Source organism: Mesoplodon mirus, assembly GCF_964341445.2.
Source record: "Mesoplodon mirus genome assembly, chromosome: 3".
NCBI classification, from domain to species: Eukaryota; Metazoa; Chordata; class Mammalia; order Artiodactyla; family Ziphiidae; genus Mesoplodon; species Mesoplodon mirus.
Genome location: NC_138978.1, coordinates 178,357,945 through 178,376,106, shown reverse-complemented (window position 1 = coordinate 178,376,106; position 18,162 = coordinate 178,357,945). Strand labels below are relative to the sequence as shown.

General features: G+C 39.9%; 1 protein-coding gene across 4 annotated transcripts in view; it reads right to left on the bottom strand.

The window, feature by feature from the left end:
• NVL (nuclear VCP like) overlaps positions 1–17,876 on the bottom strand; it is an 81,324-nt gene extending 63,448 nt beyond the window's left edge. The window contains exons 1-10 of one of the 4 annotated variants that reach the window (XR_014293524.1): positions 17,564–17,876; positions 13,684–13,757; positions 11,917–11,969; positions 11,735–11,834; positions 8,095–8,152; positions 7,078–7,350; positions 4,096–4,228; positions 3,826–3,902; positions 3,161–3,295; positions 1,627–1,728 (exon numbers count right to left, since the gene is read on the bottom strand). Coding sequence is in view for 3 of the 4 variants with exons in the window: in XM_082615460.1 (XP_082471586.1) it covers positions 1,627–1,728; positions 3,161–3,295; positions 3,826–3,902; positions 4,096–4,228; positions 7,078–7,350; positions 8,095–8,152; positions 11,735–11,834; positions 11,917–11,969; positions 13,684–13,757; positions 17,564–17,620 (1,062 nt within the window). In the remaining variant the exon portion in view is untranslated. Of the gene's footprint in view, positions 1–1,626; positions 1,729–3,160; positions 3,296–3,825; positions 3,903–4,095; positions 4,229–7,077; positions 7,351–8,094; positions 8,155–11,734; positions 11,835–11,916; positions 11,970–13,683; positions 13,758–17,563 lie in introns of those variants that run through there. The other 3 variants (XM_082615460.1, XM_082615461.1, XM_082615462.1) reach the window with 3 other exon arrangements.
• Between the last annotated feature and the right edge of the window lie 286 nt (positions 17,877–18,162).

Genomic DNA, 18,162 nt, shown 5'->3' with positions numbered 1-18,162 from the left:
TAGGAAACAGGGGGTCCAGGAAAGAGGGGAGCTAGACCACACATTTACTGAGCATCTGCTGTTAGGCATAGTACCAGCTCAATACTGGTTCGAGAGAGATATAAACACACAACTAACAACCTAACTTTGTCCTTTGTCTCTTTTATCCTCATTCATCATTGTGTTTACCATAAACACGAAAGTTATTACCTGTCTTCCAGCTGTATGCCAATTAACAATCAAATCAAGCTCATTTTGGAGAACAGGTAACACCTGAAAGAATTTCGCTTTGCTCTGCACAGTACCCTTCCCACCCTTCCTCTGCATCTTCCTTGTGCATCCACAGCTTTTCCAATGCCAGTCTATGTTTAGGTCACAGGAAACATCCTGACCAGGCTCACCTGTGTGAATAACTGCAGGAAGGAAAAAATCAACACAACCCTTCTGGAGTCTGACCAGAACCAGGACTTTACCTCCTCCCCATTTTAGAATAAAAGAAGCCTTCTTCTCCGTTGGCTGGCTTTCCAAATAAAGTCTCTATTCCTTGCTCCAACAACTTGTCTCTCCATTTACTGGCCTACGGCAGCAAACAATACTAGCTTGGACTAGGTAATGAATTTTGCTACATTCTTGCTATTTAAAAAAAAATTTTCAAGTACTGATAAAATACACTTTCTCTTCTAATTTCACATCAGCTTTGCATTTCAGATGCATTGGCCATGTTCACCAGGCCCTATATAATTGGGGTGCAAATGATGACAACATAAAATTAAACTTTTTGCTATTTTTTAGTTTTCAACCAGTGATGACTAGTGACTGCTCAAGTGAGCATGTCATAGCTAACATTTTTGGCTTTTGCTGTGTGCTAAACACTACATTAAAGATTTTATATGAACCCTCTCATTTAATACAATTAACAACCCCATGAGATTTAAGTAGTATTATTAACAGTTTACTAGTAAGGAAACTAAGGGTTAGAGTGGTTAAATCTCTTGCCCAAGATTACACAATTAATATGTGGTGGCATAAGGATCTGAACCCATGTTTCTGACTTGAAAGTACATTTAACCATAACACTATACTGAAGATAAAACTTTAATGGGATACAAATGTCATCTTCCTCATAAGTTCTTAAGCATCCAAATTTTAATAACACAAGTTATAATCAGAATAAAATCCAATCTGTAATTTCTCTGGTAACAGAATTTTCTTTTCACAGCTTCAATTATACAAACAGAGAAGGGTTTATCCTGGCATGTCCATGGGTGCTTTTATAATGTGATAATCCTTAAATGTTAAAAATGTTCACACTGCTTAATAGGTTGTTCGGTCAAACCTAAGTTAAGGAAAGTAAAAGTGAAAAAAATATCACAAAGACAATCTCCTTGCAGCATATCACTATTGGGTATGACAGCCCAGAACTTCTCACCAATTACGTTATTTTCAGATTAAACAGATTATTTTATCCAACAGTCTATGTTAGTTAATCTACTTTAAACATTTAGCCACCATGAGTAACAAACTACCATGTTTAGAAAAGAATGGCCAGTGAACAGGTTACCAAATACCAGCGTTAGAGAAAACAGAATCTTCCACGTAGCCTTATAAGATTTGAAAACCTAAAATTAGAGCCATTAGCTGACTCACCACAGCTTGTTCAAACAGTTCTCTCAGCTTCTGTTCCGATTCTCCAGATACTCCAGATACAATTTCTGTAGCAGCCACATTCAATAATGGAAGGTCAAGTTCCTATGCACAAATATATAAAAGAATGACCAAATTGTCAAATTTTCACTTCCCTACTTCTTCCTCACTCAGTCCCTCTCTCAAAATTACATTTTTTAAATGACCAATTTTCTGAGGAACCTCATCGTGTGTTGGTCCAATAAAAAACATTACCTAAAAGTCTAAAATTTAATCCAAACACTTTGACTGGATACCTTCTACTGGTTTTTACTCTGTAGATATCACTATAAAACTGTTATTATCTCTTCTGAATAAAGGGTCTTGAATCTTAAGAAATATGTTTGCCCCCACTTAGAGCTGAGCCAAAACAACTTCATCTGTTATTTATCTGCTGGAAAGGAAATAGCAGGGGGGTGTGACACAGTGGTCTCCCACACACCCCACCGGCGTTTCTCCCGCTCTGAACCCACAGAAATAGCCCGTTACTAGTCAGAGGAGGCAGGTTCTTAAAGTAAAGGAAGAGAAACTACCACTGTCCCACCAATACAAATGGCAGCAACCCTGCCTAAACCCTACTATTCTTCTGGCTATCTTGAAATTTCACTTCCTCAATGATATTCTCTTTGACCCTAACTCTTAACTTGGCTTAAGACAACATACCAACAACATACCACATAGCATTCTGCACTTGTCTCCCACTCACTCACTGTAATTGTAATGAGCAACATTTATTTGTGTGACTGACTGTTTAATGTCTGTCTCTCATATTTGATTGAAAAACTCCTTAAAGATAAAAACCGAGTTTGTTTTACTTATCACTGTATTTCAATGTCTGGCATGCAGCAGTCACACAAAAGATTTATTCAACAAATGAATAAATGAGGCAAATCAATCAAGTTCTCCTATAACAATAATTTGCTTTCATAGAGCACTATCTGTTAATGATTCCCATAGTATGCTATTCTTCAAACTGAAGTTACCTGGACATTTTGCATTGTACCATCCAACACAGTTTCCAAGAAATCTGATGGGACTAAAATTAAGATTGCTTTTTATTTTGCCAAGTGAGTACCTATTATCACCATTTTAGAAAAGATATTTTAACACTAAAAAGGATAAAAACATGACTCTGAATGGAAATTCTGAATATTTAGTTCTATGGAAAATACAATCTTCAGTTTTCTTATTTTACTGCTCTTGAGAACCACTGGCTTAAAGAGAAAGAGAAGTGACTAAAATGTAAACTATGTGTTAAAAAAAGAGTTGTTTACAGCTGTATTATTTTGCTTCCCACCCAACCCCGCCATATAAATAATTGGATACATTAAAAGAAAACAGCATCTCACAAATAGCAGCATGAAAAGAGGTAAAAAAATGAAGAAAGGATCAGTCCTCCTGAGAATATGCCAAGTCTGGTTCAAGGTGACCAAAGACAAAAAATAAAAACGAGTAACAACAAAAATAACAAAAGCAAACAAGTGTCAGCAAACCTCACCCCAGCAATTGCATGTGCAAGCAACGTCTTCCCACAGCCGGGTGGTCCGTGAAGAAGAACTCCACGTGGGGGTATGACGCCCAGGTGGTGGTACACCTCTGGGTGACGCATGTGTATGAGCATCTTGCAGACCTCCTGTTAGGGAATAAATAGGAACGATGTCCTTCATAGCCCCAAAGAGAAAGAATCAATGTGGAATGAAAGGACCTATTCTTTGGAGCAGCAAAGTACAGTAGACAGAGAACAGGCATTAGGCTTACACCTGAGATTGAATCCCAGCTCTAGTACCTGTCCTGTGACTTTAGCAATACCCTCTCTGAGCTTCCATTTCCTAAGCTGTAATAATATCTACCTTGCAAATACAATGAATAGTAACTAGATTGTAACTGAAACAAACACCAAAAAATAGTAACTTTTACAACTGTTAAAGTAATACTCCTTATAAAGCATGTATCTTATGTACACTATAATTAAAATGGTGAAAAAGTTGAAGACATGTTTCTTTTATCCCTCAGTACCCTGAAGGGTACAGCCAGGCTTGCCCTTCTCATCTTCCTGGCTTCCTTTTCTATACTCAGTTCCTATTAGATAAAAAGAGAAAGGCTTTGTTTGAATAACTGATTGGCCATATCCATCTAAGGTAGAAATTCTGAATTTGAACTAACTTTTAATGTCGTATCATTGCCTCCAACATCTTCAAACTTCACCTTGGAGATCTGCAATTCTAGCCCCCTGGCTTTAGCTGGTAAACAAAAAAGGAGGTGAAAGGATTAGTGATTCAGTAGCAAATCAGAACTATATTGAATAATCTTTAAGTAAACGATTCTAGTAAATGTCTCTGCACACAGAAGGTCCCCCATGCAAAACAGCTTGGAATCGTGATGCCTCTCTCAGAGCAAACACAGCTGCCGCCACCCACAAGACTGGCGTCTCACCTTTCTTTTGCAGGACAGCCTCTATTTCTCCATCTACTTCCTGAAGATCTTCTTTCTTCCTTTTGCCTCTTTTGCTGTTTAGCCTGCCTCTTCTTTTTTTATTACTCTCCAGAAGAGAAGAATCTTTTGAATTCTGGGGGTGGGGTTGGGGGGAGAAGGAAATTTAAATGTGCCATGCTTGGAATTATAATGCCAATATTTTTTTTAATAGATGGGCATTATTTTAAAAAATCATTCCTGCCCTAGCACTTTCACCTGTTAGCTATTCCCAACCTATCTGCTTAAGGCTGATCTCTGCTGGGGATGTCCTTTTCCATAGCCTTAATGCTCAGTTTATATCCTAACATTTGAAAACCTCCTTTGCAGATTCTTCTAATTAGAATTAATCTCTTCTTCACACTCAGAACACTAAATTTTCAACCATAGTACAGCCTACCACAGTCTGCCCTGTATTTGAGTGACTCACCTGTCTATGTCTCCGTCACTGAATTGTGTGCTTCTGTTAAGACACTAACATTCATCTTTTATTTCTCACTGAGCCTTTTACACAGTTGGTGTTCATTTGATGTCTGATCAATCACTAAATTAAATATGATGACAGAGCTGCTCTGACAGCCATAAAACAGTATAATTCAACATAAGGGTCAAGCTTTTCCCTTGACCTTGCCAATGATAATAATGTTCTTTAGAGACAAATGATTAAAGTAATTAGATTTGGAAAAGGCCCACTAATAATTCAAAAGGGGAGGGGAGAGGTTTTGCCAAATCAAAGGGCTTGGTGCTTGAAAACCGCTTAGAGCAGCATCATCCAACAGAAATATAATACCATCCACATATGTAATTTTAAATATTCTAGTAGCCACATTTAAAAAAGGAAAAAAGAAACAAGGGAAAATAATTTTGGGGGGAAATTAATAATCTATTTTATTTAACCAAATATATTCAAAACATTATTTCAACATATAGTCAGTATAAAAATTATTGAGATGTTTTACATTGTTTTTGTAGTAAGTCGTCAAAGTCTAATGGATACTTCATGCTTACTGCACAGCTCAAGTCAGACACTAAATCTTCATGGGAAATACTTTGTATTTAGATTTGTATTTAGATTTTATAAAATTTACAGCTGAAAAAGTAGAAGTTATTCTAAGTATACTTAGAAGTTTTCTAATAACTGAACAATTAGTTTTTAAATTTAAATTAAAAACTCAGTTCCGCATCTGCACTAACCGCATTTCAAAGGCTCAACAGCCACATGTAGCTAACATCTCCCACACTGGACAGCAAGCCCCAGAGCACAGACAGCCACTCTACTGGGAGACAGATTACTTTAAACCCCCTCTCTGCCATGCATTAAAAGAATCAGGTAGGAATGATGTCCAGGTGACTTCCCTGGTGGTCCAGTGGGTAAGACTCCACGCTCCCAGTGCAGGGAGCCGGGGTTCAATCCCTGGTTGGGGTACTAGATCCCACACACATGCCACAACTAAGAGTCTGCATACCGCAGCTAAGAAGTCCACATGCCACAACTAAAGATCCCACATACTGTAACTAAGACCCAGTGCAGCCAAAATAAATAAATTAAAAAAAAAAAAAAAAGAATGTGGGCTTCCCTGGTGGTGCAGTGGTTGAGAGTCCGCCTGCCGATGCAGGGGACACGGGTTCGTGCCCCAGTCCGGGAAGATCCCACATGCCGCGGAGCGGCTGGGCCCGTGAGCCATGGCCACTGAGCCTGTGCGTCCAGAGCCTGTGCTCCGCAACGGAGAGGCCACAACAATGAGAGGCCCGCATACCACAAAAAAAAAAAAAAAGATGTCCAATTGTGCTCGCTTTGTGATAATCCATCAAGCTTTACTTTTCTTTATATATGGTATATTTCAATTTAAAAAGATTTTTAAAAAGTGTCTACTTATTTTGTCCATTTTCATAGTGTATCCATTTATGTCAGATCCCTCAAGGGATTAGTAAGTAATTTTTTAAGTACTTAAAAAAAAAAAGAAATAAAGCAGGGTTAGGAATCAGAGTATCCAATGATGTGCTTGTTTACATGTCAGGGAAGGCCTTTCTGTGAAGATTACATGTGAAAAGAGATGTGAAGAAATGATGGAGTGAGCCACAGGAATCTCAGGAAAGATGTTCTAAACAGGAAGTACAAGTATGAATGCCCCAAGTGAGAGAAGGTTTGGTATATTCTTTTTTTATATATATATATATTTATTTCTTTATTCATGGCTGCGTTGGATCTTTGTCGCCGTGCGCGGGCTTTCTCTAGCTGTGGCAAGCGGGAGCTACTCTTTGTTGCGGGCTTCTCATTGTGGTGGCTTCTCTTGTTGCAGAGCATGGGCTCTAGGCACACGGGCTACAGTAGTTGTGGCTTGTGGGCTCTAGAGCACAAGCTCAGTAGTTGTGGCACACGGGCTTAGCTGCTCCGTGGCATGTGGGATCTTCCCGGAGCAGGGCTCGAACCCATGCCCCCTGCATTGGCAGGCGGATTCTTAACCACTGCACCACCAGGGAAGTCCCCTGGTTGGTATATTCTAGAAACAGCCCAGCTGTGGCTGAAGCAACGCTGGGAGGTGGGGGAGGAGGGCAGCAGGGCCGCCAAATCATACAGGGCTTTCCTGGCAACTGCAAGATCTCTGACTGCAGAATGAATGAAGCCACTGGAGAGTTTTTAATAAAAGAATGACAATGATCGGACTTAACTTGTAAAAACGTTATCTCTGTGTGAAGAATAAACTAGGGGAACAAGAATGGAAGCAGACTCCAGTTGGAAGGTTATTTCAATAGTTAGGGAAAGAAAGAGTAGAGGCTTGGACTGGGATGAAAATGATGACGGTAGTAGGAAGTGATCAAATTCTACATGTATCTCAAAGTTCCTAAGTCTTTTACAAAACACAAGAATCTGCCTGATATTACGTTCAATGAAAAGGGTGTAATGTACTCCAACTACGTGGGGCTAAAATTCCACTATAAAAATACCTCTATCTGAGAGATCGGCTTCTTATCATTACTTTTCTCATCGGATAGGTCTGAGAAAAAACTGTCTTTCTTCCCACCCGGGGTTTTGTCAATAAACCATCCTCCTTCAGAACCTCTGGCAGGGGTCTTCAAAGGAATGGAGCCTGTTTTGGAAGTTATCCGTGGTGTTGAAATGGTGGTTTCTCTTTGCTCCATCTCAGGAGTACTTGAAACAGAATCAGGATTTCCTTTCCGATATAAGGAGAGCAGGGAACTGTTCATTTGATTTGCTAACTGTAGAAACATGATTTTAGCATAAATTACTCAATAGGTACTCATGAAAGTTTGATTACCTATATTAAGAAGCTTTCTACATTTTCCTCTCAACACCTCTTCTCAAAACAACTACAGTCAGAAAATACAGCTGTTTACAATAGGATAATTCACAAACATTTACTATTCAAAAAGATGTACCCACCTCCACTCCAAGTTAATGTACAAATTCATAATTAGCAGTTAAATAAAACCAAATAAGAATGGTTGTTTTTAAAAAATATAATAGAAGTATGAAAATGAGTTGGATCAAATATCAATTCAAAACTGGATCAAATATAACAGTATCATCATGACTTAGTTAATAAATTCAAAAGCTGAATTATCAATGGAAAAAAAAAGAAAATTATAAATAATTTCACATATTATTCCCATACTTCCCTTTAATCCAAGCCTATTTATTGGCAATGCCAGCCCTTTGGCAGAAAAGGTATTCTTTTCTCCATTTTTACTATTAATTGCCCTTTCTTTTCTTGTCTGCCCATATTTCTGGCCATTCTCTTCCTTTCTTTCCACTATATAATAGGCTATACACACAAATACTGGAAGGATGGCCAATCCAAGGGTTCATCAAGGCTGTATATTCAATTATTTACTGATGAAGATGTTCAAAGTCTCTTATTCTATTCCTTATTGATCTTTTCTAAGAAGGATTCATAATGATTTTTTAAAAATCAAAGTTGGTCCATTAAATATCTGACTTACCTGTGGATCTGGGTAATCTTCCATATTTGAACCATCATCAGAATAGCTTTCAGTATACCTCAGTAAAAAGAAGAAAAGAAACATTGTAAAGGCTTTTCTCCCACATACCAAAAAAATTACTTCCCAAAACAAGAAAATATACTGAGGCAAAATACTATGGTAGTGAGAGTCCAGGCTTTGGAATTAGAGAAATCTGGATTCAAAATCCAGCTTTACTAGCTTCTAGCTTCTAGAAGTTACTAGCTTCTACTTAACCTCTCTGAGCCTCAGCTTCCTTATCTATAAAATGGAGATAATAAATAATGTCTATCTCACTGGCTTAACAGAGGATTAAATGAAAGCTTGCAAAGTCCTTAGCACATAGTAAATGCTTAATAAATTGTGGTTATCTTTATTCTAGCAAAGTGACATACAAATACCCATCAGATCCAAGGGTCTCATTTAGGAATGTGAGATGCCAGTAGAAGAAATATTCCAGCAAGCCATGATAAAGCAGTTTGAGTAACAAATTCAACAGGACCAAGCCATGTAACCAAATGCAACTTCTCCAAGTCCATTCATGAGAAATGAATGTACAAAGAGTTTTTCATATGATATGGCCAAAAACAACTATAAATCCTAGTAACTACAAACTGAAGTTGCAATCTCAGTTCATTATAACTGACAGCTGAAATCTAATAGCTTCAAGTAACTACAGGACTCTGTTACTAGTTAATATAGTTTCTTTAGGAAATAAACAAGAAATGGACCTTTCCTAAGTAAAAAGATTTATATAAATTCTACGCCCACCTTTATAATTAAGACATGAATTCTTTTGTTATTCATTAAATTCAATTAGTATAATCTGGGGCATTTCTAATCAAGTTAAAAAAGGTGGATTATTCAAATACTTGGAAAAAAATGTTTTGCTCTACAATTCATGCCCTACAAACAAAATTAATTATAAGTTAACAAAATTAATTATAAAGAGTTAAATGAAATACCATAAAGACACAAGAAAAATGTATAGGTAATTATTCTATACACTCTTGTGATAGAGGTCTTTCTAAGTACATCAGCATAAACCATAAAGAAATACATAGAAAGACTTGACTAGGTAAAGATGAAAAACTCCTCTAATTAAAAGATGCCATAAACAAAAATAAAAGGCAAATGGCAAACTGTGACAAGCATTTGTAATACATATAAAAAGAGGTGCTATTTTATACAAAGAGCTCTGACAACTAATAAGGAAAATTCAAATAGCTCCCAAATGAGAGATAAAACCCATAAACAAGAAATTCACAAAGGAAACATGAAACAATCAAAAAACTTAACCTCACTAGTTTTCAAAAAATTACAAATAAAAATAATACAATCAATTTTTTTGCCTATAAAACTGGCAAAAATCGGGACTTCCCTGGTGGTGCAGTGGATAAGACTGTGCTGCCAATGCAGCGGGCCCGGGTTTGATCCCTGGTCTGGGAAGATCCCACATGCCGTGGAGCAACTAAGCCCCTGCGCCACAACTACTGAGCCCGCATGCCACAACTACTGAAGCCCACGTGCCTAGAGCCCATGCTCCGCAATAAGAGAAGCCACCGCAATGAGAAGCACGTGCACCACGACGAAGAGTAGGCCCTGCCTGCCGCAACTAGGGAAAGCTCACGCAAAGCAACGAAGACCCAATGCAGCCAAAAAAAATAATAATAAATAAATAAATTTATTTTTAAAAATTTAAATATATAAAAAGAATACTATATTAGAACCAAGTAGGGTTTATCCCAAGAATGCAAGACTGGCTTAACACTCAAAAATCAATGTAATTCACCAAATTAATAAGGGGGGAAAGCCAACAATAAAATCTTTCAATACCTGCATAAAAAGCATTAGACAAATGTTATACCCATCCATGATAAAAACTCTGAGCAAACTAGGAATATTAGGAAATTTTCTCAATCTGATAAAGGGCACCTATTTAAAAAACCTACAGCTAACATCATACTTACAGACTATCTAAGGTTAAAAACTGACCATACCAAATGTTGGTAATATGTGGAACTAGTGGAACTCTCACATACTGCTGATATAAAGGTAAAATGGCACAAACACTTTGGAAACAGTCTGGCAGTTTCTTATAAAGTTAAATATGCAGTTACCAGGTGACTCAGCTATTCCACTCTCAGGTATTTACCAAGGGAAATGAAAACACTTTCCACACAAATTCCTGGACATAAGTTATCACGGTAGCTTTATTTGTAATAACCAAAAAGTGGAAACAACCCAACTGTCCCAACAGCAGGTAGATGGGTAAAAAAATAGTGGCATATACATACATACAGAGCAATAAAAAGCAATGAAATATTGATACACACAACACTGATAAACCTCAAAATCATTATCCTGAAAGAATCCAAATTTTTTAAGTACATACTCTATGATTCCATTTATATAAAATTCTAGAAAATGTAAACATATAGTGACAGAAAGCAAATCAACGGCTGCCTCGGAACAGGGATGCAAGGAGAAACAAACTGCAAGTGGGCAAAAAAAACCTGAGGTTGGATATGTTCAGTAACTTGCTTATTGATGGTTTAATGAGTATATACATATGTCAAAACCCTACAAATTGTACACTTTAAAAATGTACAGCTTAGGACTTCCCTGGTGGCGCAGTGGTTAAGAATCTGCCTGCCAATGCAGGGGACATGGGCTCAAGGCCTGGTCCGGGAAGATCCCACATGCCTCGGAGCAACTAAGCCCGTGTGCCACAACTACTGAGCCTGTGCTCTAGAGCCCACGAGCCACAACTACTGAAGCCCACACGCCTAGAGCCTGTGCTCCGCAACAAGAGAAGCCACCGCAAAGAGAAGCCCGCGCACCACAACGAGAAGCCCGCGCACCGCAACGAAGAGTAGCCCTGCTCACCTCAACTAGAGAAAGCCCGCGCACAGCAACCAAGACCCAGCGCAGCCAAAAATAAATAAATTAAAAAAAAAAAAGAGTAAAGGAACTTTAAAAAAAAGTACAGCTTACTATATGTCAATTTTACTGCAATAAAGTCATAAAAAACTCAACAATATTACTTCTTAAACACAAAATTAATTGGCACCTTTTTATGTATGTGGCATTGTATTAGGGCAGAGAAAAAGAGAGCTAATGAGACAGTTCTGTTAGTAACGCAAACACGTAAACAAATACTCTCAACATATGACAGAGGCACTACACTAAATATCTGTAACTAGGAGTTAAGGAAACGCTGAGAAAGGAGGAGTCCAAAAAGGCGTGAAAAGGCAGTAACATAGCCTTTTGAAAGCTGACTCTTGCAGACACTAACACACCATTGTAAAGCAATTACACTCCAATAAAGATGTTATAACCCCCCCCAAAAAAGAAAGCTAACTCTTGAAGGCTGAATGAAAGTTCATAAAGGGGTAATGAACACTCCAGCTACAGAAAACCACCCACACACAGGCACAAAGAAAGAAGCTGACGTCTCTGGGGAACAGTGAGCACTCAGTCGTCTGAGGTAAAAGTCTGGACAGGTAAGTATTATGCCGGGCCTCACTGGCAATGAAGAGCCACTGAAGTTTTACAAGTAGGAATGTAACGTGATCAGGTTCATGTTTTCGGAAAAAACTCTCCGTTCTCTAATCCTTACTCATTATCCTCTTCACCGTGTCTTGCTCTTTTAGCCAGATGTTCATCTTCTAATTCTGGTAGATCCTTAAGTTCCTTCTCGCTACTAATTATGCTAAATACTGAAACGAAAAGAAAAATGCCATGAGCTAAAACAATTCTATGACTTGATTAATAATGCAGCTCTAACACGAAAAGACTCACCTTTTTCTACCTGAATCCTAAAAGCATTTCTTTTTCTTCGACCATAGTCTATACTGAAAAACATAACCGGAAGTTGAGTACAGTGGTCTCCACCAATATTTTCCCATTAAGCTCAATCTAAATTGAGAACATAAACTTGCATGAATATATAATTATGTCACTGTATGCACACTGACCATAAACCTATTTTCAAACAACTTCTGAGTTTATATTTTTACAATTGTAATTTTTCTTGATTGGAAATAGGGTTAGAGCAGCAGCAACACTGCCAGCTTGTACTGAAGACGACACAGAAGGGATGAAATGAAGGAAGGCCACTGGACTTCTTGGATTCCACAGGGCAGGCCAAAAGAGGAATGCAGCTGAGAACACATTGATCCCTCAAGGAAAAGGAGAGAATGACTACAAAGGAGGCTCCGAAGGTGGCAGGGCTGCCACTGATACCATGCGCCCAGAGGACACAGGTCCAGGGAGAGGCACCGTCTCCCACTCAGTTCCCAGTGGCAGGGCAGTCATCCCAGTGAGCCCTCAGGACAGAGCACTGAGTCGAAGAGGATTATCCTTCGAGTCTAGTGGAACTTCCCCTGCTGGGTTTCGGACTTCCTTCAGACCATGACCCTTTTCTTCTTCCCAACTTCCCTGCTCTGGAATGAGAATGTCTATCGTATGCCTGTCCCATCATCATACTTTGGGAACAGATAACTTGTTGTCTGACTTCACAAGTTCACAGCTGGAGAGGAATTTCGCCTCAGGAGGAATCATACTTCCAGGCACACTCATACCTGAGTTAGATGATATTCAGATGAGACTGTGGATTTAGAGTTGATGTTGGAATTGGTTAAGACTTCCAGGGCCGCTGGGATGGAGGGAGTATATTTGCAAACAATAAAGACATGAATTTGGGGGGCAAGAGGGCAGAGTGTTATAGGCTGAACTGTGTCCCTCCAAAATTTGTATGTTTTAAGTCCTAACCCCCAGTACCTCAGGATGTGACTGCATTTGGAGACATGGCCTTTTAAGAGGTAAATAAAGTAAAATGAAGTCATATGGGTGGGCCCTAATCCAACATGACCGGTGTCTTTATAAGAATAAGAGATTAGGATACAGACACACACAGAGGAAAGACCATGTAAAGACACAGGGAGAAGACAGCCATCTGTAAGCCAGGGAGAGAGCTCAAAAGAAACCAACCCTGACAATGCCTAGATCATGGACTTGGAGCCTCCACAACATTAGGGAATAAAATTTCTGTTGTTCAAGCCACCTACTCTGTGATATTTTTTTATAGCAGCCTTAGCAAACTAATACACAGACTAAGGAAGTCAAGAAAATAGAAACAGTGAGATACACAAAGCAGAGACAATTAGAGAGGCGACACAGCAGAAGAAGTGGGATTAGAGGCACAAAAGGAGGATTTAATCTTAGTGGAAAGACTACTTGAGCGACACATTTTTAGATAGTCAGGAGACTGAGGGAGATCATGCCTAACGGTTTTAATTTTTTAATGAAGCAGCAAAAGCAGTATACTCCTGACCAGAGAGTCGGGTGCTAAAACATAAGCAGCAGCCATTTTCCTTAGCAACAAGGACGGCTCCTTACATACCACAAGTGCTTGATAAATGTTTGTATAGATAAATTGAATTCTAAATGTATGGACTGGTAAACTACTGCCAGCGGCTACTAATATCGGTTGGAAATTTAGGCAGGGTGTAAACTTTAAAAATGGTAGGAAAGAAAAGCAAGAATCTGGAGACTACATTTCTTTACCTGTACATTCTTTGTAAATCGGATGCTAAGACTCCAGTGTCCACATATTTGCCACATCTGTTACTGGTGAGGTACTAAAACAGAAAACATGATAAATACAAGACGATAGTTCAAACTCAGTGATTTTAATCGACAAGTAAGCGACTGAGCTACTCAAACATGTCATGGGTTAATGTAAACTCTCCATTAATAAAGTATACTGGAAATATAAATAAAAATCACCAAATAATTATCAAATCTGAATCAAAGAATTTAATTGACATTATTAATCACTATGACAACACAACAACAATAACCAGGATAGCTATAAGGCAGTAAGTAGGTGAGGGCTTCTTATACCCTAGGTTCCCAAATATACCAGAACAAAGCACTCAACTTGGGAGAGCACCGAAGGATATTTTAAATTTGAGGGAACACAGTAATATTCAGTATCTGTCCAACAATGCAGGAACTACAGTTGCCCCTTGAACAGCACGGGTTTGAACTGCACCAGTCCACTTACAGCAGATTTTTTTCAATACGTATTACAGTACTGGGTGACCCAGGGCTGGTTGAATATGCCAACGCAGAACCACACATGGAGGGCCAACTGTACACTTATACACAGATTTTCAACTGAGTGGGGGGGGGAGGTGGTCAGCAGCACACCCCCGGATTGTTCCAGGGTCCACTGTACCAGCCTGAAACAATTCACAGCTGCAATATTAAATCACCTTTTGATGATGTCATATCTTTGCAAAACTGGCTTTTTAAGAATTTGCTGTAATAAAAATCAAAGTGACCGTGCTCCGCAACAAGAGAAGCCACCGCAATGAGAAGCCCGTGCACCGCAACGAAGAGTGGCCCCCGCTCGCCGCAACTAGAGAAAGCAACGAAGACCCAACGCGGCCAAAAGTAAATAAGTAAATTAATTAATTTTAAAAAAGAAAAGAAAAAATCAAGGTAGAACATGAAATGAGGAGCAGTGTCAATCTGATCGGAAGGTATAAGAAGTTGTGCTGTGCCCAATGGACTCACAAATCCCACTAGTAAATAACTGTGGTTATTTTAAGAATGAAATACAAATGTATTAACTTTCCTTGCACTTTTTGTATTATTTGTTCAAAAAGCTAATAAGTTATTTGGACTAAATAGTTATTAAGTTGCTTGAACCTAACTACTTAATAAACAAACCCATTAGGTATTACTTTGGGCCTAGGAGCATCGTGAAAAAAATTACTAAGAAACTAAGGGCCTGCTAAACCTGTTCTAGGGGCCTTTTACACATTATCTCTTTTAGTACTCACAATGCTGTAAGGTAGATGTCAATCTCCCCCCATTTTATAGGAGGCTTTAAAAGGTTAGTTACTTGCTCACCAGCGCATAAGTTACATGGCCAGATTTCAAACCTGGAATGTCTAACCATCAACTCCCAAGTTTCACTACTTGCTAGTTATCCAGTCTAGGTTCCCCATTTCATACAGCAATTTCTTCTCAAGGATCCCTAACACATAAGAACAGTCTCTGCATAAATGCCTCCGATGACAAGAGACTAGGTATCCAAAGCTGGACCGTTCTTGTTAATCTTCCCCTTCTCTGAACTCCTATAACATGCTGTCATTTACCACAGTTAATCCTGAATTATACATATACATGTATATCTCATACCCACTGCAAATCAAAACGCAACAGAACTAAAACCACTTTAATCTGCTAAGTCTTAGAGTAATTTGTTATACAGCAATAGATAACTAATATGCTAGTTAAAAGGAGGCAAGTGTACTACTTGTGGGAAGATGTCTAAAACATACTGCTAAGTGAAACAAGCAAGCAGCAGAATACATGCAGATGAGCCCATGTGTGTGATTAAAAAAAAATTAATACATCTATAAGTGCATATATGCATACAAAATTTTAAGAAAGATACAACAGAAACTCTCCCTGATTACCTGTGGAGAAATGGAGTGGAGATGAAAGGAATTCTTTCTTTTCATTTTATACCCTCCAGTTCCTTTTATTTTAAACCATAAGAACCTATTAATTTTTTTTTTTTTTTTGTGGTACGCTGGCTTCTCACTGTTGTGGCCTCTCCCGTTGCGGAGCACAGGCTCCGGACGCGCAGGCTCAGCGGCCATGGCTCACGGGCCCAGCCGCTCCGCGGCATGTGGGATCTTCCCGGACCGGGGCACGAACCCGTGTCCCCTGCATCGGCAGGCGGACTCTCAACCACTGCGCCACCAGGGAAGCCCAGAACCTATTACTTTTATAATGAACCAAAGTAAAAGCAAGAGAGGAAAACCACTAATGTCAAATGCTGAACAGCAGTCAAGTGTGGCAATGACTGAGAAGAGGCCACTGGATTTAGCCATTAGGAGTCACTGCTCAGAGACCTGAATAAAGTGAAGGAGCAAGTTGTGCAAACATCCAGAGGAAGAGTAATTGAGACTGAGTGAACTACAACAGCGAAAGTCCTGTGCTTGGCATGTCTGAGAAGGTCCACGTATATAAGACAATGTAATCAAGGGAGAGATCAAAAGGGACAAAAAGGTAGATGGGGCCACAGTACATAGGGCTATTTAGGATGGATTTTACTCCAAATGTGTGAAAGTCCACCGCAGGGTTTTGAGCAGGACCCTGGCAAACTCCAATTTTCCCTCTAAAAGGATCTCCCTGGCTGCTCTGTGGGGAACAGACTTTAAGTAAAACCAGAATCAAAGGGATCAATTAGGAGGCTACTGCAGTACTCTAATAGGGAGTGTGGTATTGGACTAGGATGTTGGAGGAGATGGTAAAAAGTGGTTAGGTTTGAAGTATATTTTGAAGGTAAAGCCAAAGAGGTTGCTGATTAATTGGTTACAGGAAGCAAAAGTCAGAATGAGTCTTAAGGTTTTTGGCCTTAACAAATGGATGTTATTTACTGAAATAAAGAACACTAAGAAAGGACAGGTTTGGAGGAGAATATCAAAAGTTTAGTTTGGATACGTTAAGTTGAAATATCTATCAGACACTCAAGAGGAGATGTTGAGTAGGCAGCTAGATATATCAATCTGGAATTCAAGATAAAATCTGCATTGGATTATAATATAAATTTAGAAGTCATGAATGTGTAAATAGTATTTAAAGGTACTAGACTGCATGAGATCACCTAGAAGTGGGGATGGATAAGAGAGAAGTACGAGGCTAACGAAAGAGAAGGTAAGAGCACAGGTGCTCAAAGGCGCTTCCAACAGATGGTAGGAAAAGACAGATCCAAAAAGGAGACTGTACAGTGGCCGGAAAAGTAAAAGAGACAGAAGGAGAGTATATAGCTCTTAAAGTATCTGTCTCTCTTTCTAACTAAGTTTGCGTGCTGACTATACCATTCCAAGACATTTACCACACAATGCATTCCACTGGTGATTATGAAAATGAAAAAAAGTAGGTAAAGTGCCCATTATAAAGTCAGATCCAGAGTACCTGTATTTACTGTGTCCCAACCTGACCCCAAGTTTCCTGAGAATGGAAATTAACGTATTCTTTATGGCCCCCAAAGCGCTTCGCCCACACGGGCTTTCAAAGAACGTTTCCGTCCCTACTTCACAAGACAGGATGATTTAAACTCAAAGGCCATCTGCATTCTCCTTGCTGATCTGCACTGAGGTCAAGAAGATCCGGGCAGGGGCCCATCAAGCCGCAGCCTCCCACGGTCTCGGGCTGCTCCGTGAAACCCCGCGCCACAGTCAGAAGGGAAGGCCGGGAACCGCTCGCGAAGAAGCGGAGTTGTCAACAGCCCCACGCCCCCACCCAGACTAGAGCAGGCGGCAAGTCAGGTTCGAGCTGGGAGGCCCCCGAGAAGGGGCCTGCGGTGACCCTGGGCCCCGAACGCGGACCACTGTGAGTCCTGGCCGTTCGGGATACACACCTGGACGACGCGCTGCTTCAGCTTATTATCCACAAACCTCGCGGGCCGGGGCTTCATCGCTTCTGCTTCCGTCGCCGCAGCCTGGGCTTCACGTGAACCGAGGGCCTCCCCGAGGCTGCCCGCGGCGACTGCCGGGCCAGCTTCCCCCAGAAATGGTCCCCAAGCCGGCCTAGCCCGTGCCGTTCCCCTCAGGAGTTTTGTATGGCGAATGAGGAAAAAAAAAAACTACAGAAAACACACGCAGAAGACTTGAAAGCAGCAGAGAGTTTCTAGGAGTCTTATTTTACAGGCTCGTCCGAGAGGCCCTGGATGACAAGGACCCGTTTGAACACGCTCAACTTTATTGTTCCCAACTGTGAGGTGAGGCGCATAGGCGGCTGCGGGGAGGTTTGCGCGGACGCCTGTTCCCCCGCATGTGTTTGTAGCCGGTTTCGGTTGTCAGATTCTAGGCGTTCCAGGCTCACCGTTTGCGAATGTAAAGTTAATCTTGACTTAGAATCTTAACAAAACAAAAACTAGATACTTGGGACGATTAGATCAGGATAAAAACACACCGCCACCCTGCTGCTTGCTTTCCCACCCAGTGACGCGCATTACTG